The 23,862-nt window shown below is 38.0% G+C and overlaps 2 protein-coding genes across 11 annotated transcripts in view; one reads left to right on the plus strand and one right to left on the minus strand.

Annotated features, from left to right (window-relative positions):
- The first annotated feature begins 1,055 nt into the window (after positions 1–1,055).
- On the plus strand, positions 1,056–15,996 carry abcb11b (ATP-binding cassette, sub-family B (MDR/TAP), member 11b). Its single transcript, XM_026221047.1, has 29 exons — positions 1,056–1,238; positions 1,334–1,427; positions 1,514–1,532; positions 1,649–1,675; positions 1,761–1,815; positions 2,094–2,338; positions 3,128–3,215; positions 3,302–3,435; positions 3,546–3,717; positions 4,000–4,124; positions 4,234–4,408; positions 4,495–4,608; positions 6,029–6,139; positions 6,218–6,343; positions 6,422–6,625; positions 6,972–7,142; positions 7,296–7,497; positions 9,182–9,263; positions 9,437–9,542; positions 9,627–9,794; positions 9,872–9,976; positions 11,117–11,278; positions 11,367–11,570; positions 11,971–12,212; positions 12,301–12,457; positions 14,408–14,605; positions 14,715–14,921; positions 15,337–15,483; positions 15,571–15,996. Exons 2-29 carry the CDS (start codon positions 1,352–1,354, stop codon positions 15,769–15,771), a joined length of 4,023 nt encoding a protein of 1,340 aa, XP_026076832.1. The 5' UTR covers positions 1,056–1,238; positions 1,334–1,351; the 3' UTR covers positions 15,772–15,996.
- Positions 15,997–17,656: 1,660 nt separating this feature from the next.
- The window catches only part of mast3b (microtubule associated serine/threonine kinase 3b), a 33,794-nt gene continuing 27,588 nt past the window's right edge, over positions 17,657–23,862 (minus strand). For all 10 annotated transcript variants that reach the window (XM_026221039.1, XM_026221038.1, XM_026221044.1 and 7 more), the window contains 3 exons: positions 23,213–23,349; positions 21,767–21,948; positions 17,657–20,736 (listed from right to left, as the gene is read on the minus strand). In XM_026221039.1, coding sequence (XP_026076824.1) covers positions 19,727–20,736; positions 21,767–21,948; positions 23,213–23,349 — 1,329 coding nt within the window. In that variant the 3' untranslated portion in view covers positions 17,657–19,726. The remainder of the gene's footprint in view (positions 20,737–21,766; positions 21,949–23,212; positions 23,350–23,862) is intronic.

The raw sequence follows: 23,862 nt of genomic DNA on the forward strand, positions 1-23,862 counted from the left end.
GGATGTCTTGAGATAGAGTACATTTTGAGGTGAGCTCTTCCTTTAAGGGTGTCCTCTTTTGGCCTTCAGGTTATAGAGTATTTTTTAGTTCAGAGAAAGTATATCAACCCTGCATGCAAGTGCATGAGGAAAAAACATATTGCATTCAGAAAACTTTTTTTTTTTTTTTTTTTTACTATAGATTCGAACTGACATTCAGATAATTCAAACAAGACATCAGAAATGTCCATAATTCCCATAAATCTATGTTTGATTTGTATGATTATTGTAAGAGCGCAGCAGTGTTTTGTCTGTGAGGTCAGTCACATTTAGGGTGTTAAACTGAGTGTGGAATGAGGCGCAGCTCCAGGAGGATCTGACCTCTGAGTTAAAGATTGACTTCTGTCTCTGTATTTGGCTTCTGCGTAGCGGGTCTCACACGTGTCTGCATGTTCTGCGTCAGAACAACAAAATATCTGTGTGAATAATAAACCCTGACCAACACACAGGTGGATATTTCCCATCATCATTAGTATTATTCATTAGTTATGCACATCAGAGTGTTTTATGAATACGTTTACTGTGTTTGATGTTTAAGTTCTTGATGCTATTAAAGACCATGCTCCTTCCAAAGCTGTTTATTCTGCAGTGAAGGGTCACCCGTGTCCTGTGCGGAAACATGCTGGGGTAAATGACCTCGCAAGCTTTTACCTTGATCTAGTCCATCTGAGAAACAGTTATCTGAAATAATCTTTTGACATATCCTAAATCTCACACCAGTCAAATTTTAGCTAAATTTTAGGTTAATTTTGCATAAAATGACTGCATGACAGATGACCGTCCCATTGGACGTTCCTCAGAAATCCAGGTGACACCATCTGTACCTATTATATATATCTATGTTTAATGAGATTCCGAGCATAAATATCAAGACACTGTTATAATATCGCTCATATCTTGTGAGCGCGAGTAGCTGAATTGATTTTTGGGAGAATTATCTCATGTCAGTGTTTGTATACAGAGGTCATTCACCCTCCGTGACAGAACAAACCTGCCGGACAGTTACCTCACCAGAGCCAAAGCGACCAAGACATTTAACTACGAGCACATACTGTCTGCATCGACTGAGAGGTTCACAGCTGACAAGAGTCTACCAGCACTTCTGCTAAGATCATGACTGGATTTTAGGAGTATCCGGGATAGAACATAAAACAAATCCACAACAGAAAAGAAAAGAAGAGTCACTTTGGATCAGTAAGGTGCGTTCTTAGTGTTGGGTTCGGTTTGAAGCGGTGCATGATGTTCTTCTGTGATTCAATTATCCTGAAGCATCTGTTTTCTACATGCCATTAAGACAAGGACAGGCAGAGCGATGCCGGGAAGCGTGAAGCTGCGCAGCGTCAAGAAGTTTGGACAGGAAAATGTTGGTTATGAATTTACAGATGAAGGTAGTAACAGATGTGCAGTAGTAACTGTTCTCAAACCTATAGCACACTTCATTCAGATGTTAATGAACACATTGATTCTGTTACAGAGACAAATGCTGATTACATGTAAGTTTTTACCATCCCTTCTTTTTTTTTATGAAAGCTACAGTTCTTTTTTCAAAACTAAGCATTGAGAGATCTTACTTTTTAATGTTTCTTTAACTGAATTTGTGTTAATACAGGACAATGGCTTCTGGAAAGCATAAAAAGTAATCCTTTTCTCATTTTTTTCTTGATGATGGAGACTTGCTTTCTCACGTTTCCTTTAAGCACCGCAAACCATCTCATTCACAGGTCCAAGAAAGGCAAGAAAGACGAATCAGCCATCCGTGTCAGCTTCTTTCAGCTGGTAATATCTAGATACTATAACAATGAGGAATATGAACTCATGCCATAAAATAGATCATGTTACTAGACGAACACCTGTTGGATACAGCAGCAAACTTGTCGTTTATAATGACTTGTAGTCTAAAATTAAGGGGTTGTGGTTCGAGAAGATCATCTGGATACATTTCTGTTCATGATATTGCAGTAGGCCCATTTTTGGTCCATTTCAATATTATGCACAGTCAATAAAAAGCTATTTTTACAGTACTTGATATGTTTTGTTGTCGATTTCCCCTGCAGTTTCGCTTTGCCAGCTGCCGGGAGATCTGCATGATGATTTTTGGGAGCTTATGTGCGATCGCTCACGGTTCGGCGCAGCCGCTGATGCTGCTGGTGTTTGGGATGCTGACGGACACCTTCATAGAGTACGACATCGAGCTCAACGAGCTTACGGACCCGGAGAAAGTGTGTGTGAACAATACTATACAGTGGAGAAACCGGACGGAGGAAGAAAACCTGGCACTGAACATGACCAAATCGTGCGGGTGAGAGCGGGTTGACACATTTTGAATCGCCAAGGACCCTTAAATACGATGATGCCCTTTTAGGGAAATCTAAATAAAGGAATGCAGTTTTATATTTTAATGTATACAGAGGAAATGAGTACACATGTTGTTTCCAAAGTCACATTATTACCACTGTCATTTTACTAATACCAAAATATATTATTAAAATGATTAACTTTATCATCAAGTTAATGGTGTATCAATAACTTAAGCTTAAAAAACGCAATATATACTATTAAAATTGTATATATATATATATATATATATATATTCTTTTTTTTATTTGAAGTAAAATAAATATTAACTAGATAATGGTTTATCTTTTTTCTGATTAATTTCTGGATAAAAAAAACATAATCCAATTATTTAGAGTATAGTTAACTAAAACTGAAACTAAAATTAAATCTATAAAAATTGTTACTTTGAATAAAATAAATATTGAAATAATAAAAAAAATAATATATATATATATATATATATATATATATATGTGTGTGTGTGTGTGTGTGTGTGTGTGTGTGTGTGTGTGTGTGTGTGTCTTAAAAAAAAGATTCAAAATATTAATAAAAACTATAATAATATGTTAATGACACTAAAATAAAATTGATTTGTTTTGTACTTTTAATTTTAAATATACAATAACAATACAAATATAGTTGGAAGAATTTATAATATAAATTTTTTATTTCTATTGTTAAAATGCATTTCATACGTTTTGTTTTTTTGGTCCCAATTTTCTCTTAAATCTAGTGTGCTCTTCTATTTCAGGCTCCTGGACATTGAATATGAAATGACCAATTTCGCCTACTATTATGTAGGCATCGGAGCGGGGGTCTTCATTCTAGGATACCTCCAGGTCAACCTTTTAAACTGCCTCTCTCCAGTTTCTGTAAATGTGAGAGACCATTTGCAAAAACTTTAATAATGTGCAGAATTTTACAGATCTCTTTGTGGATAACTGCAGCGGCGCGACAGATCCAGATCATCAGGAATATGTATTTCAGGAAGGTCATGCGGATGGAGATCGGATGGTTCGACTGCACCTCGGTGGGAGAGCTCAATACGCGCATGTCTGAGTACGACACATTCACACACTCTCCAGAGCACAAACACTTCAGATAAACACAGGTGACCTGATACTGTGTGTGTGTGTGTGTGTGTGTGTGTCATCTCCATATGATCCCAGTGACATCAACAAGATAAACGATGCCATTGCCGATCAGGTGGGGATCTTCATCCAGCGCTTCACCACGTTTGTGTGTGGCTTCCTCATGGGTTTTGCGAAGGGCTGGAAACTAACGCTGGTCATCGTCTCAGTGTCTCCTCTCATCGGCGTCGGAGCGGGTCTCATGGCTCTGGTGAGGATCAGGACTCACATTTCACATAAAAAGGATAGCTATATACATATTCTGTTGGAAACCAAACAACTCCTGGTCCCCATCGACTCCCTTAATATGGGGATCAACAGCTGTTTGTTCTCCAACATTCTTCAAAGTATCTTATTGTGTGTTCGGCAGAAGAAAGAACGATTTGGAACGACCTGAGGCTGAGTAAATGATGACACATTTTTCATTTTTGGGTGAACTGTCCCTTTAATTATGATAAATGAACACTTGTTTTGTTTGTATGTGTGTGTCTAGTTTGTGGCCAAGCTGACGGGAATGGAGCTGCAGGCGTACGCTAAAGCGGGTGCTGTTGCGGATGAGGTGTTATCCTCTATACGCACGGTGGCAGCATTCGGTGGCGAGAGAAAAGAAGTGGAGAGGTATAACCCTCATTTTCACTCATAATGACTCCCACGCTCTCCTGTGATCTTCTCTGAACTGAGTCCATAATTTAACCACCAAACGCTTTCAATTAAATGCTTTCTGCAGGTATGACCGCAATCTGATCTCTGCCCAGCGATGGGGCATCAGGAAAGGCCTGATCATGGGGTTTTTCACTGGGTACATGTGGTTTATCATCTTCCTGTGTTACGCACTGGCCTTCTGGTATGGATCCAGCTTAGTGGTGGACACACAAGAGTACAGTCCAGGGACACTGCTGCAGGTACACACATAATCGCACATGCAGAAGAACCCACACATCATGGTTGACCTTGTTGTCATTCGTTGCGTGTTTATTTTTGTGCACAGGTGTTTTTTGGCGTGCTCATTGCTGCACTGAGTCTGGGCCAGGCTTCTCCCTGTCTGGAGGCTTTTGCTGCTGGAAGAGGAGCCGCCACCATTATCTTTGAGACAATAGAGCGAGTAAGAACCACAGACAACCCACACAACACCAAACACAGGAGCATCTAGTACTGACATCACTAAAACAAGACTAAGATCTGTGTTCTTATTTTTAACTGAAATGAAAACTATACAAAAGCTTAACTTAACTTAATGCTAAAAAAAAATTATATATATATATATTTTTATATATAGAAGAAAAACTAACTGAAATAAAATAAGTTTTAATAATAAATACTTTAATCATATATATATATATATATATATATATATATATATATATATACTCAAATAAATCATATTAAATCAAAACAACTTTTTTTAAATTCACAATGAAAATCTTCAGTGAGATCGAATATAAACTTGTAAATAATCTGCTTCTTTAAGATAGTAATGTAAAATGAAAAATAAATAAAAAAGAATTCTTTATAATTTTTAATTCATTTTTCAATTCTGTTTTTAACAAATAATAGTGAAAAAATAAAGCTAAAAGTAGAAAAATAAAAGTTTATTAAAGGTGCTGTAGGGAACTTTTGTAAAAAAAAAAAAAACATTTTTTACATATTTATTAAACCTGTCATTATGTCCTGACAGTAAAATATGAGACAGATAATCTGTGAAAAAAATCAAGCTCCTCTGGCTCCTCCCAGTGGTACTATTGCCATTTGCAGAAACTCCATCGCTCCCGGTAAAACAACCAATCAGAGCTGCGGTCCGTAACTTTGATTGTGTTCAAAATTTAGAAAAATGTATACAATAAGCGAGTACACCATGAATCCATTTTCCAAACCTTGTTTTTAGCTTGTCCTGAATCACTAGGGTGCACCTATAATAAGTGTTTATATTCGGACTATTTTAGCTTGCTTCGGGGTACCGCGGCGGAGTAACCCAGTACCTTTGTGATTCTTCATAGACATAAACAGAGAGAAGTAGTTCCGGCTACGATGTTCTTCCACAAGACGCAAGCAGTTCTGTTTATTAACCGCTAGAGCGTCAAATGTTCCCTACCGCAGCTTTAAAAAACAATAAATACCATAATCATATATAAATAAAAAATGCTCAAATCTAAAACTTAGAAAAAAAAAAACTCTGAAACTCTTCAATGAGATCCGATTTAAAAGTAAATAATCAGCTCGTAAGAAATATTAAGACATTTATGTTTTTTTATTATAATGGTAATATATTATGGTACTATTTAATGTAATAAAGACAGTTGTATTAGAACCACCACATTATGAAAAGACGACATACGAGTGTTAAAGTCCTTCTGTGAAAGATTACACGTGTGTAAATAACACAATGTAAAGCCCAGCGAGCTCAATGCAGGAGCAAATAAAAAAGAAACAGCTGTATTATTGCATTTCTGACATGCATCCTACACCAGACTCTGTCCGACACTTTCCAGAGTGATGTTTTGACAGGAACCTTGTCTTATTTTCAGAAACCAGAGATCGATTGTCTTTCTGAGGCTGGATATAAGTTAGACAGAGTGAAAGGAGATCTGGAGTTTCATAATGTAACGTTTCATTACCCATCTCGACCTGAAGTGAAGGTAAAGCTGAAATTCACAGCAGTACAGCCACGTTATCTGGTCTGCTTTAAACAAACTCTACTCGCCTCCTTCTGACAGATCCTCGATCAGCTAAACCTGCAGGTGAAGTCAGGAGAGACCACAGCATTCGTGGGTCCCAGTGGTGCTGGGAAGAGCACAGCGGTCCAGCTCATCCAACGATTCTATGACCCCAAAGAAGGGATGGTAAAGAAACAGCACTATTGGTGTACAGTACATCATTCAGAGGCCTTGAAACCTTTCTAACGTGCTCTGTGACTCCAGGTTACACTGGACGGTCATGACATCCGGGGTCTGAACATCCAGTGGCTGCGTTCTCTGATCGGGATCGTGGAGCAGGAGCCGGTTCTGTTCGCGACCACCATCGCTGAAAACATTCGATACGGGCGACCTGGCGTCTCCAACGACGACATCATCACAGCAGCCAAAGAGGCCAACGCCTACAACTTCATCATGGACTTACCTCAGGCAGGAGAACACCTCACACCTCACATACAGTACATACACTGAGGCCATGATTAAGGAACAGCTCTGTTTGTTTAGTTTTTTTAAACAGTATAGCATGGCTTTCATGTGACACTGGGGACCGGAGAAAATTCAGCTTTGCATCACAGGAATAAATTGCATTTCAAAATATATTCAAATAGAAAATGGGTCTTTTAAATTGTAATAATATTTCAAAATATTAGTATTTTTACTGTATTTTTGGTTCAATAATTGCAGCTTTGGTGAGCATAAAAGACTTCTTTCAAAAACATAAAAAAAGGTGTGTGTATATAACATATGTGTCTTTTTTATGCATTTTAATTTGTAGAAATTTGATACTTTGGTGGGTGAGGGTGGAGGTCAGATGAGTGGCGGGCAGAAGCAGCGAATCGCAATAGCCCGGGCGCTGGTGAGGAATCCCAGAATCCTCCTCCTGGACATGGCTACATCAGCTCTGGACAATGAGAGTGAGGCTGTTGTACAGGAGGCTTTGGATAAGGTCAGCAACACACACAGTCACACACACACACACACACACACACACACACACACACAAACACACAAACGTCCAGGCAGACATATCACATATGCCAGAATAGTAGACGATTCAATCTAAATCAGTGAAGAAACAACCATCAATCCTCTGCTGAAGGTCCGAATGGGTCGCACCACCATCTCCATCGCTCACCGATTATCCACCATAAAGAACGCTGATGTGATTGTGGGATTCGAGCACGGCCGTGCTGTGGAACGAGGAAAACATGATGAGCTGTTGGACAGAAAGGGTGTCTACTTCACCTTGGTGACTCTTCAGAGCCAGGGAGACAAAGCCCTCAACCAAAAAGCCCGACAGGGTGAGTAACACAAACATTCTGAGTAACACTTTATTTTAAGGGCCAATTCTCACTATTAACTAGCTGCTTATTAACATGCATATTGCTAGCACAATGGCTGTTTAGTAGTGCTTATTTAAGCATGTTTAAATGCCTTATTCTGCATTACTATAGTTTAGATCACTGAATCCAACCATACTTAAACTTAACTATTTTACTAACTATTAATAAGCAGCAAATCAGGAGTTTACTGAGGCAAAACTCTTAATTAATAGCGAATGTGTGTTCCCTAATCTAAGTGTAACCGTATTCTGTATTAAGGGATAGTTTTACACCCAAACAAGATAATTCTGTCATCATTCACTCACTCTCAAGTTCTTCCAAACTTGTATGAGTTTCTTTCTGCTGTTGAACACAAAAGAAGATATTTGTGATGAATGTTGGTAACCAAAGTGTTGACTGTAGCCCTAGTGTTTTATTTTACTTTTTTTTCATGGAAGTCAGTAGCTACCATCTTCTGTTTGGTTACCAACATTCTTCAAAATATCTTCTTTTTTTATGACAGAATTTTACTTTTTGGGTGAACTGTCCCTTTAACACGACTTGTGTCAATGTTCTCCAATGCACTGAACTCATGAAGAACGTGGTGCTTTGACCCCATTATCACTGACCTTTTGAAAAACAGCCAATTTTAACTTCACAGTTTGTTGTCTGTCTCTGTTTGTCTCACAACTTTTTAAGAGTAAAATGCAATTAGGTTCTTTAAAAAGTCATCTTTAATACCTTAAAATAGATATTTATTATTTTGAAATTAACCTTACATCAGTGTATTATTTATCTACTATTATAGTCGTATTTTGAATTGACTTCTATTTGTATAATTTCAGGTTTTCAGTTTACTTTTAGTAATTTTGTTATGAGCTTTTGCCGTTTTTTTTATTAGATTTTATTTTAAATATTTCAGTTTAGCTGTCATATATTTTTATTTCAGTCTTAGTTTTTGTCATTGTAGTGCTTCAGTGTAAATTTATTTCAATTAACGGTCAACATTTCTACCCCCCTTTTTTTTAGTTAAAATTTTTAATCTATTCTATAAATATTTTATTTTCAGATTTTTTTTTAAATTAACAAAAACGATTTTTAATAGCTTTACTTAATAACAGAACTTTATATAACAAAATCACCCTTCTGTGATACTATCGGCAAAGCTTTTCATGTGGATCTGAAGGGGTTTTGTGTGTTTTGATGTTTCCTGAAGTCTGTTTGCATAGGATTTCCTAGGATTAGAAACTTTTGGAAGTTAATGTTTTTTTTTTTAGTCCAGTGATCCTGTATTGCTCTTCTTTCCTTCTCATCTCACTAATGCTCAAGTGGGCGGAGCCAATGACGTGATGATGTAGAAGTAGGCGTTGATGATTTTGCAGAGGTGGTCTTTTGTCGCACTATGACATCATAATGTGACAAACTCTGAAACTAGTCGTTCTCTGATCTTGGTTTCACTAAAAGTTGTTTTTGGGCTAACATGTTTTGAGCTCTGAAACTCACTGGAAGCTTTGTAGTACAAAGACCTCTTGCATGTCAAAATTTTTTATTTATCAAATCTTGACCCTTTAAGCACAAAAACTGTGTTATTGTATATATAGTCACATAAAATAAGCAAATAAAGTGACGTAATTCTAATCTTTCTATTTCATACACATCTCAGAGATGGAGGAGGCTGAAAGCAGTGCACCTGATCCAGAGAGAAAGAGTCTCAACAGGGCTGGAAGCTATCGTGCTAGTCTAAGGTACAAATGGTGATGTAGGGGAAGAATTACAATCTTATGAAGTATTGCGAATGACAATCAAATAAAAAACTGATGGAGAATTATAGAACTATTCATTTAAAGTTGTTGGTTGTATCTATATAAGCAACATATTTTTTCTACCCCACTCTCTCTCTCGTTTACTATATCTGCAGGGCTTCTGTTCACCAAAGATCTCGATCGCAGCTGTCAAACGTTGTACCTGAATTGTCTGTGGCTATCGTTGGAGAGCTGGGCGTTCCTCAGGAATTCCAGGGAAAGGTTAGAGCTCTGACTCCAACACTATAAGCCTGACGCAACATCTCGCAAACACCTCACGTATTTTCACACTGAACGTTTATGTAGAGCGCCGTCCCTGATGAAGATTTAGAAGAGGTGGAACCAGCTCCAGTGACTCGTATTCTGAAGTACAACGCTCCTGAATGGCCCTACATGCTCTTTGGAAGCTTTGGAGCCGCTGTGAATGGAGGGGTGAACCCCGTCTACTCTCTCCTCTTCAGCCAAATCCTGGCGGTGAGGTTTCCGCCAGCTTTTCTCCTCTAGTCCATGTGTTTGCTGTAAGGGTGACTTTCAACTCTCTTGACCTGCAGACCTTCTCGATGCCTGACCCTGTTGAACAACGGAGGGAAATTAATGGAATCTGTCTGTTTTTTGTAGTCGTTGGTTTGGTTTCGTTTTTCACTCAGATGTTACAGGTTTGTCTTTATTTTAAGCCTTTTCATGAAAAATTTGAACAGTAGGACCAACAATTCTATGCATTTTGGTCTTTACTGTGGAAGCTCTACACCTCAAGGGGGCGATAGAGTTATCTTTAAATGCCGAGATGCATCCGAAAGCCTAGCTGCCTTATGAGGCAATGATTTTGCAGGCAGCATTTTTGCACAAAGGCACCTCATGAGAGTGATTTCGGATAGGCTTCTGATGCAGAGTAACGGTTTAATGATCTACAGCAAAATAGAACAGGTTTTGATGATAACTAAACAAATATTTAATTATCATAATACTGATTTCTCACTAGAAATAACATAAAAAGTGCAAAAAGTTAGTCAGAATCAAACATTTACACACAAACTGATCACCAAACGCAAGTTTAAGATGCCATCTTTATTTTTTTTATCCCAATCGTCACGGAATGAACGCACAGGATTGTGGGATAACAAAGGCAGCGAAAGGTACATCTATGCTGCCTGCAAAATTTGATCAGAAGCAGGTACCTCCGGAGACAGGAAGTTAAACAGAGTTTGGATTCGGACGTGCGTTGATGGCTTCATGCCTTGAAATGCTGCCTCTTCATCAATGACCAAAAATATTAATTATTCTCGCTAATTAAAAGAGCACTTCTTAATGAGTAAGCACTATGCTAAGCTACTAGGCTAAGCTGTTAGCTTGCCAACTGAAGGCTAACTAAAAAAAAAAACAAAGAAAGAAAGGGAACCCTAATTTATTTTATGTCTTAATTTTAGTAAATTTTCTATGTAGAATTTTAGATTTTGGTTTGTTGTTAGGCAACATTTTAAATTAAAAAATTTCTTATATCTATATTATTTAGGTAGCTAATAAATATATAAATATGCCTTATTTTGCAAGATTCTCTTTCAAACTGAACAACAACAACAAAAAAGACAAAACTGTTGAAGACTTTTTACACTTATATACTCTACAGTAACGCCCCCTTTTGGCAACACATGTTCCGTTATGAATTGCATTCCAGTCAGATTTTAGAATTTGCTTCTAGACATGTAAGTCGTAGTTGAAAAGTGCCTTAGGTATACGTTTGCTTTCTCAGTATCTAGATAGCGTTTATTTACAGCTACTTCTTTCACTCGTTCTCTCAGGGCTATGCGTTCTCTAAATCTGGGGAGCTGCTGACTCGTAGACTGAGGTGTCTGGGTTTTCAGTCCATGCTGGGAAAGGAGATCAGCTGGTTTGATGACCACCGAAACAGCCCAGGTGCTTTGACCACAAGACTAGCCACCGATGCCTCACAAGTCCAGGGAGTAAGCAAAACATTCAGCAGATCCTTCTAGATGACACGTGACACTTTTCAATAAAAATGAAGCCTAATTACATTAAATGACACCACAGGCCACAGGTTCTCAGATCGGCATGATCGTGAATTCTCTGACCAACATCGGTGTGGCCATTATCATCTCCTTCTACTTCAGCTGGAAGCTCACTCTGGTCATCCTGTGCTTCCTGCCCTTCCTGGCTCTGTCTGGAGGGTTTCAGGCTAAGATGTTAACTGGATTCGCCAAGCAGGACAAAGAGGCCTTGGAGTCAGCAGGACAGGTGACACTAGACTAAAATATGGTTAAATCTAGGGATACACCCACACTAAATTTCTCCGCCGATAGCTGATTATTCACAATGCCACGTGCTGATACCAGTAGTTTGGATTTCTACTTGAAATTCTTCCACCTAATGCTGTGTAAACTACACAGGGAAGCCTCTCATTTGGGATATTACTATAACATTACAGGTTAAAATTGACAACAGAGCCCAAACTATTATATTCAGCTGCTGTTTATTTTCTAATAGCTATTTAAACTCAATTGCACGTAAAGTATTATATAAGGTAATAGTGCTTTTTACAGAATACTATTATACATCGGTACATCCCTACTAAAAAAATATCACCAACCATTCAGCTTCAGTATTGGCTATTTTGAATGTCTTGCCGTTTGTTTAGATATCTGGGGAAGCACTGAATAACATCCGCACCATCGCCGGCTTGGGGAAAGAGCGTAATTTTGTGGAAATGTTCGAGGAACACCTGGAGGCTCCGTACCAGGCTGCACTGAAGAAGGCTAATGTTTATGGCGCCTGTTATGGGTTTGCCCAGTGCGTGGTCTTCATGGCAAACTCTGCCTCATATCGATTTGGAGGATACCTGGTATATCGAGAGGGGCTACACTTCAGTTATGTTTTCAGGTGAAATACCAATGAAAAAAGTGTTTTGGGGGGTAACCTTGTGTAGTTGGAGTAAATGGATGTCATAATTAAGGTTTTATAACTACAGGGTGATTTCAGCGATTGTAACCAGTGGCACAGCTCTCGGCCGAGCGTCATCGTATACTCCAGACTACGCCAAAGCCAAGATCTCTGCCGCAAGATTCTTCAAGCTACTCGACCACATTCCTAAAATCAGTGTCTACAGTGATGAAGGAGACAAATGGGTAATTCAGTTAGCACTACCAATCATTTTTGGCCAACATTTCCCAGAAAAAAAGTCACACTATCGGGTTAAAATGACATTGCTGGCAGAACTAACAAAAAAAAACAAAAAAAAAAAAACAAAAACATGATCATTTGCATTTTAATTATTACATTCAGAAGTAAAATGAACTGTTTAAAAAGGTTACAGACACTAGTAATGTTTATTTTCCCCCAGAAGACAAAAATCTATTTAAAAAAATGAAAATAAGAAATAAGCAAATTGAAGAATGATTTCTGAAGGATCATGTGACAGTAGACTGGAGAAAATTCAGCTTTGCATGACAGAAATAAATTATTCTAAATGGTTATTGGCACAGAAAATGGTTATTCTTAATTTTAATAATATTTCACAATTTTTAATTTTTTATCATAAATATGAGACTTTGGTGAGTGAAAGAGATTTCCTTTAAAAACATAACAGAATCCTTATTATTCCAAACTATTGTGGAAGTGTACATTCCAGAATAATTGTATTGTATCTGTTACAGGACTGAACATAATGGGTCATATTTAGAGTATATATATATATATATATATATATATATATATATATATATATATATATATATATATATATATATATATATATATTTATTTGACATACACTCAATGGCCACTTTATTAGGTACACTTGTTAAATTTCTTTGTAACACAAATAGCTAATCAGCCAATCACATGGCAGCAACTCAATGCATTAAGGCATCTAGATGTGGTAAAGACGACTTGCTGAATTTCAAACCGAGCATCAGAATGGGAAAGAAAAGGGATTTAAGTGACTTTGAACGTGGAATGGTTGTTGGTGATGGACTGGTCTGAGTATTTCAAAAACTATCTACTGGGATTTTTACGCACAATCATCTCTAGGGTTTACAGAGAATGGTCTAAAAAAAGAGAAAATTTAGGCAGTCTCTCTGCAAAATGCCTTGCTGCTGTCAGAGGTCAGAGGAGAATGGGCAGATATTAGAGATGATAGAAAAGCAACAGAATCTCAAATAACCGCTCGTTATAACCAAGGTATGCAGAATACCATCTCTGAATGCACAACATGTTGAACCCTGAAGCAGATGAGCTACAGCAGCAGAAGACCACACTGGGGGCTGCTCCTGTCAGCTAAGAACAGTTCACACAGGCTCACCAAAATTGGACAATAGAAGATTGCAAAAATGTTGCCTGGTCCGATGAGTCTCGATTTCTGCTGCAACATTCAGATGAAACATGAAAGCATGAACATGAAAGCATGGATCCATCCTGCCTTGTCTCAACGGTTCAGGCTGGTAGTGGTGTAATGGTGTGGGGGATATTTTCTTGGCACACTTTTGGCCCCTTAGTACCATCTGAGCATCGTTTGAACACCACAGCCTACCTGAGTATAATTGCTCACCATGTCCATCCCTTTATGACTACAGTGTACTCATCTTCTGATGGCTACTTCCACCAGGATAATGCACCATGTCACAAAACTCCAATAATCTCAGACTGGTTTCTTGAACATGAAAATGAGTTAACGTTACTCAAATGGCCCCCACAGTCACTAGATCTCAGTCCAATAGAGCAGCTTTGGGATGTGGTGGACGGGAGATTCACATCATGGATGTGCAGCCGACAAATCTGCAGAAACTGCGTGATCAATATGAACCAAAATCTCTGAGGAATGACACCTTGCTGAATCAATGCCACAAAGAATTAAGGCAGTTCTGAAGGCAAAAGTGGGTTCATCCACTAGCAAGGTGTATCTAATAAAGTGTCCAGTGTGTGTATATAGGACATATAAACAAAATATTTGAAACGTTGCATTTTACTACTGCATTATTTCTTTGTGCAGCAATATAAAAATGTTCTGCATAGGCAGGAAGACACAGTCTGACCGTCATGAAACATGACCGTAAAATCTCCCTTTCTCTTTCTTTCAGGATAATTTTAAAGGGGACATTGAGTTTATAGACTGCAAGTTTACATACCCGTCCCGGCCAGATATTCAGGTTCTGAATGGTCTGAGTGTGAGTGTTAGACCAGGACAGACTTTGGCCTTTGTGGGCAGCAGTGGCTGTGGCAAAAGCACCAGCGTTCAACTACTGGAGCGATTCTATGATCCTAACAATGGACGTGTGGTAAGAAAACTCTTTTGGGACTTTTCACAGACTTTGTATTGGGTTTTTGCATCAAATTCTTTTTCTGAAACTCAAGTTTGTGATCTAATCATTGTTCTTTATGGATTAGCTCATTGATGGCCATGAATCTACTCGGGTCAATGTTGCTTTCCTGCGCTCTAAGATTGGGATCGTCTCCCAGGAGCCGATTTTGTTTGACTGCAGTATAGCGGAGAACATCCGCTACGGAGACAATCAGCGCAATCTCAGCATGGATGATGTCATCACCGCAGCCAAGAAAGCCCAGCTGCATGACTTTGTGATGTCACTTCCTGAGGTGTTCAATGGGGAATCTTCATTTTACAAGAAATTTGATTTTATGTTTGAGATTTTATGTTTGAAGCAGTTTTAGTTTTGAAGTCATTTACATTTGTTTGTCTTCAGAACACAAACCACTTAGATGTTTCATAAAGAGATTGTAAAAATAATTCACATTAATTTTCTGAAGAGTCTTGATTGCTTTATGTGATGAACAGATTTTATTTAGGCTTTATTCACATGTAAACATTTATCAACACACACATCAGTTATGGCAAACTGAAGCTCAAGCATGCTTGCTTGACATGAGAAACAATGAGATTTGTTCTCGTGCATCAAGCATGTATACAGCTGAGCTTCTGTTTATGTTCACTTATCAATGTAAAATGCTGTAAAAACTAAAGTTAATTGTTTTTATGTGTCCCATGATGCAGAAATACGACACTAATGTTGGTTCCCAAGGTTCCCAGCTGTCCCGTGGCCAAAAGCAGCGCATTGCCATAGCCAGAGCCATCATACGAGACCCCAAAATACTTCTGCTGGACGAGGCCACCTCAGCACTGGACACAGAGAGTGAGAAGGTGAGCAGTAAAACCAGAAGCAGAGTTTGAGAGGATCTTCCTTTTGCTTTGAACTCATTCAGTCGTATGTTTGTCTGTGTGTGTCAGACTGTGCAGGAAGCGCTGGATAAAGCCAGAGAAGGCAGAACATGTATCGTCATCGCTCACCGTCTCTCTACTATCCAGAACTCTGACATCATAGCTGTGATGTCACGGGGTTACGTCATAGAGAAGGGCAATCATGACTATCTCATGGGCCTGAAGGGCGCGTACTATAAACTCGTCACGACCGGAGCGCCGATCAGCTAAGCTCACACTCAACATTAGGAACTAGAGAGGCTGATTACCATGCCTTCTTTCCCAGAAATATTTTTACTGCATTTTGAGTAAATATTGTATAAAAAAATGTATGTCACAAGAAAACATTTGTTAATCTAATAACTGCTGGAAACAAAAACTTAAATGTGTTCTTTGTTGTATTCATTGCAAAATGAATGTATTTATGTACTATCAAATAAAACATTTATCGATTAAACAAAAAAGCAGTCTGAGCCACAAATTTTGTAATTAATAGCTCTGGGGTCAGAGGAAATTGTGTCATAACAACAATGATATATATGAATTTGTATGTGTGTGTGTGTCAAATCAAATGTGGATCACTTCCTGTGCATATATTGATTCTGAAACATTTCTAGCATCAGAAATAGGTGGACTCTACACCACGCTCTACACAAGCCAATCAGATGACAGCCACATTACGATTAATTAAATTCAGAAATAAATGAAAAGAGATTTTCAACAAATACATTTAGCATAATGTATATTTGTTTAAAATTCGATGACCACTCGTAGCGAATTTTAAACAAATATACATTATGCTAAATATTGATCTTTTCTTTTATTTCTGAATTTAATTAATTATTGGGAAACTCCTTAATTATGTATTTTTTTCATTTATTTGTGAATTAAATTTTGGGGGATCTTTTTGCATTCATCTTTGTTATTTATAATCAGTTTATATGGAAATAATAAACAATCTAACTTAATCGTTTTTGGCATATGACTCCTGTGAAATAAGAAAATTGGCTAATATCACTTACAGCACCTTTTGTTTTGCTGTTTGCTTAAAGCAATTTATTTTGGTCTTTATTCTGGTCTTCTTAGTAGGTCAAACATGAAGGAGGACTCGTGCAGTGGAACTCAGACCAGATGTTTTGAAATGGCCAAAGTACATGGTTTTCTCCATACAAAAACAAACAACGTGACAAGTCAGGTTAAACATTGACAGATTCAAAAATGTGAATCTGGTAAGACTATCCAAATGATCCAACAAGCAGCAATTCCAGATATTTGTCTCGCTCTTTTAGAAAATGTTCAGGCCAATAGCCACATGGGAACATTAACTTAACTCTTAAAGATTCCAACCCCTGAGTTTTAAAAGTAAAACCGGGTCAGCAGCGTTTTCAAAAATCTTCGAACATGGAAAACACCGGAGTAGTGTAAATGATAAGTGTAACCTTAGCAAAAATTTGTTTTTAAAATGAAAAAGCACTAGTGTAAATGGGGCCTTAGTCTCATCTGAACACTTCTGATTGGCCAGTGCATTCAGAAGCTCAACGGACTCGTGTGTGTTATTGGTAATAATGGGCAACACTGTTAAAACATGTAAAAATAATCTTGGTGCATCATTGAGTAGATCTAAATTTAAAGCTGCAGTCAAAACTTTACATTTCATTTTATTTGCAACAACCATAATGGATTTACTGAACAGCAGTATTTTTGTCCACGCGTGTTCCCAAAGTTTCTAAAAGCGTTAACCGACAGCATGGAGATTACATCATTGATAGAACTAGCAACAAAAGAACAAGAAGTTGCTCCTCTGAAATTAAAAGTATTATGAAAGATGGACTGAGCGAGTGTGATGACCTGCATCTGATAAAGCATTCATTCTTCAGCTCAATCTCATATTCAGCATAAAACATCAGTTTGAATGTTTGCTGAAGAAAGCGATATCTTTGTCGTACTATCATTTCATCTGTTAAGGGACATTTTCGATGGCAGCACTGCTAAGTGCATTTGTTGGCTGCATCAAAAAATACCTTCTTATTTCAGACTCGAAATACTATTTTATTTGATATCGCTTGTATAGAAACTGCTATTTTTAAAGAACAACAAAAGCCAGTGATATTCCCTCTTAACCAGTGAATGATTTATTACAAAACATCAGACAAACAGTTATAACATTAAAAAAATATTTATCAAAAGTATTTTTTTTTTGTTTGTTTTACAAACACATACCAATAATCAAGAATTCTTGACAATTCTGGAAGAAACCATCAGCACATCAGGATATATAGATGATGCATTTCCAGTGCTGTTAAGCTGTAGTGTGAATATAAGGGCAGATAGTGACCCGGCGTCTCACCTGAACGTGATCCACACAACAAACACTTCATCCACTAAAGTCTGTGATCACAGAGGGATAAAATGTCACAACAGGCTCTGTATAACATGAAGCTTTTAATAACATTACTGTAATTCAAAGGCTTGGCTATACTTGACCATTGAACATATTACACTGAGGATGCCATGCCAACGTGAACCGTGTATTCATGCAGCATGCAATCGGTCAGCTGACAGGCGGAAAAAAACAGCCTATTAAAATTGACACAAATTTGTCTTATACAGAGTGCTTACGATTTCAGTAGCCCGATGCAAAAAAGTTACAAAGAGGTCACAATTAACAATAAACTTCAAAAATATAACAGAAATGTGGAACCTGTCAGACATGTGCTGTCCTGACTGACTGACAACATCCAAATAACTGTTGCACCTTCATGCGATAAAAACACTGTCCCATTAGATTCAAATAATGACATTCAACTTAGAAAAAGTGTTTTGGAAGAGAGTCATGCATATGAACACAAAAACATACAGTCTGACGTGTGCAAAATTGGCGAGATCTGCCTATTAACAATGACATCACACCGAACTTTAAAACCATAATCTAGCTAAAGCCTCCACCCACTGACTTCAGTCCTGCACAAATTTGTAATTACGTTCAAAACAGGCCATAAAGATCCCTTCGCACAGTAGAAATGTAAATATATAAAAATGTAAACATTATTCCAAGTACAAAAGCTTGTGAGGATTCCCGACAGGCCAACGGTCCATGGAAAACTCGTGATAACGTGCTCGGTTACGCAGTGATCTGTGCACACATGAGTTTCAGTTCGCATGAGGTGTGTGACTGTGTGCTTTACGGTTTCTACGAATATTTCAGAGGTGCCCATGAGCACCTGTGAACATTTAACAGTTTATTTAGGTTTAACATGCAAAGCTGTGGGGGTTGGTTAGTGCACGGGATGAATGAAAGGAACGTAAAAAATAATCGTGGGAACTCTGTGGAAATATACTTTAGAATTGAATGTATAACGATTGGTTTTTGGATGTTAAAAGAATTCGGTTTATAAACTCAAATAAGAAAAAGAAAATCTTAATCATGAAGCACAGCGTGTCAGGGAAGGGATCTGAAGGGACATTATACCTAAAAATGAAAATCTGTCAATTTATTCACCCTCACGTCGTTCCGAACCTTTCTTCTGTTGAACAAAGATGCTATTTTGAAAAAAGTCAATGGTGACCCTCTTCAAAAATTCTTCTGGAAATTCTTAAGGGAGAGTAAAAGACTGAACGATCCCTTTAATTTAAAATATTTAAAATCTAAATTCATCTTTAAAACCAAAGAAAAAAAATGAATAGAATCAAATTTCTAAAACTGATCGATCTATTTGGTTTGCAAATTCGCGCATATCATTTCAAACGCTCTGGAAACCATTTGAGATTGTGAAATAATACATGAAACGGCCCACACGACAATTCCAGTCAAATATCATTTGAACTCGTCGCTTTTATAAAATCGCACACAAAGTCGGTGCAAAAATGAAAAGCTCGGAGGATGAAACGGATTCGAAAGCATTTGCACATTTTCATAGAAAAATCAAATCATTCAATTTCCCTCAACAGGTTCACAGAAGGTGAGAAAAATGTACTAGCAACAATTAAGTTCTCTTTTTGGCCAACAATACATCTCCAGTGTAAATGATAAATAAAAAAGCATAAATATTCCCTGCATAAGACTAGTTTAACTCCATTTAGACGCTAATAAAATACTCCACTCGGTTTTTGTTTGAATTCTGCGTGGCAACAAACATCTCAGCGGTTGGGTTGAGAAGCCTGTGGATATGTAACAGTCTTCAGTCGTTCATCTCTCTTTCAGTTTGCTTTTTTCCGGACTCTGATGCTTTTCCGGCTTCGCTGCATCTGCGATTGTCTCGGCGGCTTTGTGCGCAGCTGCTGAGGAGAGTGGGCCGTCTGTGTCGGCCCGAGGTTCACCCTGATTCTGAGACACGTTTTCCTCAGCCTCTTCCTCGTCTTCATCCGAGCAAAGCCTCCAGTCATCTGCTTCCTCGCTCTCTGATCCCTGCACGGCGATCTGGGGAACCAGCGGATTCCTCCTCGCCACGCACTCCTCCTCCGACTGCGTCTCGCCCATCATCTGCTTGGGCCGTGCGCCAGCGGACGTGGCCGACTGAGCGGGTATCTGAGGTGCCCTGTCATCAGGCTCGTCGAAGCTCACTTCCTGCACAGCTTCTTGCTTCTTGAAGGAATCTCGACGTTCGGAGAGATTCAGCTTGCGCATTACGACGATCTGATCCATGCGCTCCCCGGGCCAGTCCCTCAGTCTCTGGGCACACAGGTACCCGCCCAGCCTGCTGTGATCCGCTGTATAAGTCGCACCACAGGCCCCCTCCGCCTCTGCGTCTCCCAGGACGTCCACCTCGCAGTGCGGGACCTCCAGTGTGTGTCTGCGGGTTGCGTGGGGCTTTTTGTCCGCAAACAAAGCCCCTGAGAGTTTCTCCGCAGACTGGACTCTCTTCAGCAGAGGGGAACGTGGAGGTTCTGCACTCCGGGGTCGGACCACGTGCCGAATAATGGTGGGGGGTGAGAGGGTCTTGCCGTGGAAGGAGTGGAGGGTTTTGGAGATGCTTGGTAAGGGAGAGGGGGAGCGCTGAGGGGACAGGGCCTGTGGCGAGGAGGTGCAGGCCAGAGGCGAGGGCGGGATACTGCTGGTGGACTTCCGTCTCCCAACTTTAGTGAAACGCTGGTTGCTTAGTTTAGAGCCGAGGCCGTGCAGAGAGCTGGGCCGCATCTGGACAGCCGGTGAACTCGGAGAGCTGGAGCACGGAGAGGCGTTCTGGGGCAGGCTGGCGTCTGAATGGATGGCAATGTTTTATCACAATTTATAACAATTTAAACTCTGAAAAATATATTCAACCAACTTTATGGTATCTTCTAATAGAATAAATGAACTGTAAACAGTGCAGAATCTTAAGCATTTCTTCATTTTACAATATAACAGTTTTTCTTTTCTTTTTTTTATATACATTTTCTAATCGAAGAGACCTACAATCTTAAATATTTCCAAATCTTAAACATTTCTTTAATTTACAATTTTGAATTAAGACAATTATTGAATAAGAATAAATGAAAACATAGATACATTTAAAAGAAATAAACATTTAAATATATCTGAATGTTTATTTCCTGGTTTAAATTAAAAACAAATGCAAAACCAATATATTTACCAAACCTTTTTTCATCGTTTTCTAATTTAATAAGTGCACTAGAAATCATGCATAATCTAAAATACTGATATGTTTTACAATATAAAGAGATTTAATATATATATATATATTTTTTTTTTTACTGGTTTAAATAAAATTGAAATGAAATCCTGCTCATACAAGTAATATTTAACCTTTTTAAAGAAATATATTTATAATATTTGTTGCCATTTTCTAATTTAATAAGTGTCCAAGAAATAGTGCTGAAACTAAATATTTTTAAGAAAACAAAAGTTTATTTAAAAAAAAAATTAAATAACATTTAAATATTTTTTAAATGTTTTCCAGGTTTAAAAGATTCTGCATATAATAATAATAATAATAAAAAAAGGAAATATTATTTTTGCAGAAATATTAGAAGAAATATTGCAGAATATTAAATGGTTCACATTTTACAAAATAAAGAAAAATATAAATACAAAAGAAATATTTTTGCCTTTTTCTAATTAAGGTAGTTAGTCTTGTCTAATCTTAATATTTCTCTTTATATTGTAATTTAAAGAAATATAAATATTTAAATATTAAAAAGAAAGAAAAAGAAAGAAAAAATAATAATTCTGCAACTTAAACTGACAAACTTCTTGAAATATTTCATTTTTCCTAAGAGTTATTCATACCAGCGGTGTGGTCTGGAACGGGGCTGCGGCAGGGTGTTGTGGGGCCGGAGGACAGGCTGTGGGTGGGAGAGCCTGGCAGACTCTCGCTGGAGGACACAGAGTGATGCAGGCCGGAGGAGAAACTGCGGCTGCTGTGCATGACGGTGCTCTGTTTGGACAGCTTCTTCAGCATGCTGCGCCTCCTGGGTCAACACCAGACATTATTTAGGTTAATGGAAAACATCAGTGATGGACAGGGTTGGGAGTAACCAAATACATGTAAGATGATTGGAAATTTTAACCAATGAGGCAATTGGTTATTCATGGTAGGAAACAAAAGTGAGTTGATCTCAATCTTTGTAAATCAGGGCGGCCAACACTCTTCTCTCACAGCGCCAGTGAGGTTTGTCTCTATGAGTTCTTGCTTGTCTATATTTACTCAATGTGGTATAGTCAAGCAATATCAATCGAGGAAAAAGAGTGCGGTCAACTCAAATATTAGCACAATCGCAAATGAGACGCTGATTTTATGCAAGTCAAAATCAAGAAGTTAATACTAAGTGTTTTGCATGTCTGATTTGCTCTATAACACCAACAAAAATGGTTCCATACACTGGATGTCTATTTACACTAACACTGTGACAGCTAACGGCTAAAGGCTGTCTACACTGGTCGTGGCATGCAACCATTGCAAATAATTTAAACTTTCTGTCAGTACGTCATAAATACAATGAAGCATTCGTTTGCTGCCGGGAATTATAGTGCCTTCAAAATAATTTGTGATATGCATTGATGTTTAAAGACACAAAATGATTGGTCTGTGCAAGAAACAGTGGAACGCAGACTTAAAAGTGCATTCCCGCCACCTATCTCTTAAGTGGACCATTGACACTATATATACAAGCTCAATTAGGAGTGTCAATGGTCCACTTGAGAGATAGGTGGCGGTAATGCACTTATAAGTTTGCATTCCACTGTAACGCAAGAAGATGATGATGACAACGTGCGGCGCTTGAGGACGCGCTCAGGACAGTTTGGACATTGCGTGAATCAGAGGCAGAAAACTATAAATACAGTTCAGTTTCTTGCACAGACCGTTCGTTTCGTGTCTTTACACATCAATGTATCATCACGAGCCGCAGGGATTCATTTGGTTTTGTTTGTGTATGACTTTTTTTTGACTCTCAAAGCCGTGTTTCCTATACACTTCAATTATATAACTGATAGACTGCAACAGTTAAAAAGTGCAGCGTCATAAAAAGTGTCATCTACATCTTTGATGCCCTGGGGGTAAAGCAGATAAACATCACATTTACATTTGTTTGGGTGAACTATCTCTTTAAGGTCTTCCAGCATGAAAATGACCCGAAACATACCACCAAGGCAACAAGGATCAAATAAATATTTCCCCACTGTAAATATATAGCATTGTCCTTAATTGAGCTTAAAAACAAGAGTTCTCCTGACCGGTCCTGACTGTCCTTCCATTTGCTCCTCTTACAGCGGCGGGCCATCTTTCCTTTACAGCTGCGCTTGCGTGCCGGCCCAATCTTTATAGACGTGTCCTCCAGTGCGATAGTCTGCAGGGTCACCTGGTTACCGCTCTGTATATTAAGAGGACCAAAATGAATGCAGATGAAAACAATGACATAATAACTACAAGAAAAGCAATTTTGCCCTCTCTCATATTTTATAACAAACCAATTTATCTTTTAATTTAGCTATTAATCATGCAGCGTTTCTAGCTGGAATTCCATTTGGACATTTCAATAAATAATGTTTTTAGTAATAATGCAATTTGAATCACTAAGAGCTTTTTTTTTTTTTTTTACTAATAAGAATTGCATTTTACTATTCCAAATTGATTTGCAGATTTACATTGTAGGTACAAAACCGCCTTACAGAGAACTAAAACGATACATTTTGATTTGCCAAAACTTATATTTTAGATATCTGTAATGGAATTAAAGTAATTAAAATCAACTAAAGTAATTATTCATACAGCAGGTATCTAAAATGTGATTTTGACTAGTAAATATTTTAAATTAATTTAATACATTATTTTAATTAATTTATTTAAATATTTTAACATTTACATTTACTAGTGCAAATAAATA

This window comes from Carassius auratus, chromosome 36 (genome assembly GCF_003368295.1).
Source record: "Carassius auratus strain Wakin chromosome 36, ASM336829v1, whole genome shotgun sequence".
Classification (NCBI taxonomy): domain Eukaryota; kingdom Metazoa; phylum Chordata; class Actinopteri; order Cypriniformes; family Cyprinidae; genus Carassius; species Carassius auratus.

Bases quoted from the DNA above. Each gene is read 5' to 3' on its own strand.
- abcb11b (XM_026221047.1), top strand. From the start codon at position 1,352: ATGCCGGGAAGCGTGAAGCTGCGCAGCGTCAAGAAGTTTGGACAGGAA. The intron at 1,816-2,093 runs GTAATATCTAGA...TTTCCCCTGCAG, and splicing joins GTGTCAGCTTCTTTCAGCTG to TTTCGCTTTGCCAGCTGCCG. The intron at 12,458-14,407 runs GTAATTCAGTTA...TCTTTCTTTCAG, and splicing joins GTGATGAAGGAGACAAATGG to GATAATTTTAAAGGGGACAT.